At 41.9% G+C, this 2,563-nt stretch overlaps 1 protein-coding gene across 1 annotated transcript in view; it reads right to left on the bottom strand.

The window, feature by feature from the left end:
• ICK (intestinal cell (MAK-like) kinase) overlaps positions 1-2,563 on the bottom strand; it is a 63,068-nt gene that overhangs the window by 18,221 nt on the left and 42,284 nt on the right. Inside the window, exons 7-8 of the mRNA XM_008593343.1 lie at positions 2,318-2,450; positions 1,445-1,616 (exon numbers count right to left, since the gene is read on the bottom strand). Coding sequence (XP_008591565.1) covers positions 1,445-1,616; positions 2,318-2,450 — 305 coding nt within the window. The remainder of the gene's footprint in view (positions 1-1,444; positions 1,617-2,317; positions 2,451-2,563) is intronic.

The raw sequence follows: 2,563 nt of genomic DNA, 5'->3' as shown, positions 1-2,563 counted from the left end.
TTTTTTTTTAAAGCCAGTGGCACTATGTATAGCTTATATCATTCATCACTTAAACAGTTCTTGAGTGCCTACTATATGCTTAGTGTTGTTGGATATCCAAAAATAATCTAATGCAAATCCTGCCCTTAAGGATATTATTGTCCTTAAAATAGAAAATAGGACATTTATTAAAAAACACAATAATACAGAGTAAAAAGTGATAAAGACCACAAGAGAGGTACAGATACAGATATGCATAGGAGGGAGAGATTCTAGCAGGGAACCCAAGAAACTTTGCTGAAGAGGTGGCATTAATGATTCAAATGATTAAAAAAAATTGTTGAGGGTCTACTTTGTACCAGCAATGGTGCTGGGACCTGGAAAAATAAATGCAAGACAAATATTTGCCCTGAATGAGCTTATGGTCCAGGAAGCAGATATGTACACAGATAATTACATCAATAACATAGGAGACAGCTGAAGAAAGGAGATTACTGAGGGCCCTGAAAGAAGAGTGAGATTTAGCCACATGAGAGACATTCACTCAGGCAGAGGGTGTATGTTCAGAGCACAGAAGCAGGGAGATTCCAGGGCACAGCTAGGATGTGTGCAGGTATCAAATGGGGTTAGGAATGTGAGTTAAGGGGATTGGGCAATGGGGAGTCAATGAATATATGTAGGAGGGGAGGATACTACCAGAGCTGTTCCTTAGAAAGATGAATCTGGCTAAAGCCTAAAAGATTAGCAAGAGGGAAAAGACTTCAAGGCAAAAAGATTGAGAAGATGCCCCCAGATACAGGCAGGGTGATCATGGTCCAGTCTGTGATGGCAGCAGTCAACTGGAAAGGACAAGAGCCACGTGAGAGATATTAAGCAGTGATATTCAACAGGATTCACTGACCAGCTGCTTGAATAAAGGGAAAGGGAAGTAAGAGAAAAAGACAAGATAAGGGCTGAAACTCAGCCTTAAGGCTGGGGCTCTGGGATTATGACAGGACCACAGACAGAAATGGGGGGTGAAAGCAGCTGGGTTGGTGGTAACCAAAAAGCAATCTGTTCCAGACATGTTGAGTTTGGGGTGACGGTGAGGGAGTCAGGAGAAAATCCCATAATAATTGTAAATATGTGAATGGCATTGTAAAGGAGCAAGGGGAGGGCTACAGATTACATTTAGGAGACTTCGGAATAGACATAAGAGTTGTAGCCATGAGACTGGAGAAGCTCCACAAGGCAGGTGAGATGATGCAGACAGAAAAGCAGAGGGAGCCACGACAGATATCATACTTAAGCCGAGAAGGAGGAAGAGAAGCCAGCCATGTCTGAGAACATGGGCAGTACAGAATGACCAAGGCCCGGAGAAAGATTCTAGAATGGGCAGGTGCTCAACAGTGCCAGTGCTGCACAGGGTTAGAGGAGAGGAAAAGCCACAGGCTTGGGCCCACAGGCCTTTGTTCCATATCATTACCTTTTTCGGTGTCCCCAACACTTGGCAAATTTTGAATATCGTGTCAATTTCGCTGGCCCCAGGAAAGAGCGGCCTGAGAGTATACACCTCTGCCATGATGCAGCCCACGGCCCAGACATCAATGGGGGAGCTGTAGTTGGTGGACCTCAGGAGCACTTCTGGAGCCCTATACCTGCAGGGACAAAGGTTCACTGCTACTATTGCTTCCACTGGTCAGAAATTAAATGAAATAACAATCAATTCTCAGTGAGAAAGATTATATATTTCAATATTGTCTCTAGCTTAGTGTGGTACGTGGACCTGTGAGGACTTGGAACTGCCATGACTGCTGTTGAAAAGTAGTGCTTCTCTATTTCACAGCATTTTCTACTGAGCATTTCTCTACAGGAGTCTTCTCAGCATCTTTCAGAAACAGAGAGACTGAGAGAAAGACAGAGAGAGAGAGAAAGAGAGAGAAGAGAGAGATAGGGAGAGAGTGAGAACATAAAACTTGTGTGTAGGCTACTTTTTTGTCAGGGCAAATTGCTTAAATCAGATTCCCAGGGTCTTAAAGTACTATCAATAGCAATTAGATGATTTTTCAGACAGGTCTTTGGAGAATTATTTACATAACTCCTTTGGGAAATTGTCCTCAGGAAGGCCTATATATAACATCTTATTTATATTATGGAAAATCATAATGGGTTTCCTTTTAAAATTATTTTTAACATAAGCTTTTAACCTTGTACAATGCCAACATACCTACAAATATGTGTTTCAGACTGCACTGCTCCTTTTAGTGAAAAGTTAATGTTTGTGACTTTAATATCATCCTCAGTATAATGGTATCTTTTAAAAGTACAATTAAATAATTTTGAGAAAAACAGTACTCACCATCTGGTAGATACATAGTCTGTGTATGGAGGTCTTGATCGGATTTCTCGGGCCAATCCGAAGTCTGCAATTTTCACAAGTTCTGGTCCCATGCAGAGGAGGTTCTCAGGCTTTAAGTCTCGATGGAAGAAGCCTGTAGAGACAGTGGATAAGGAACCCAAATTTCAGTTTGCTTCTGCTTTACTCTTGGCAACTGTACCGCTCATTTCATAACAGCTACAATTTAGAAGTAGTCTGGCATGACAC

This window comes from Galeopterus variegatus, unplaced genomic scaffold (genome assembly GCF_000696425.1).
Source record: "Galeopterus variegatus unplaced genomic scaffold, G_variegatus-3.0.2 Scaffold13, whole genome shotgun sequence".
Classification (NCBI taxonomy): domain Eukaryota; kingdom Metazoa; phylum Chordata; class Mammalia; order Dermoptera; family Cynocephalidae; genus Galeopterus; species Galeopterus variegatus.
The sequence above is the reverse complement of the archived record's forward strand: the minus strand, read 5'-3'. Positions and strand labels throughout refer to the sequence as shown.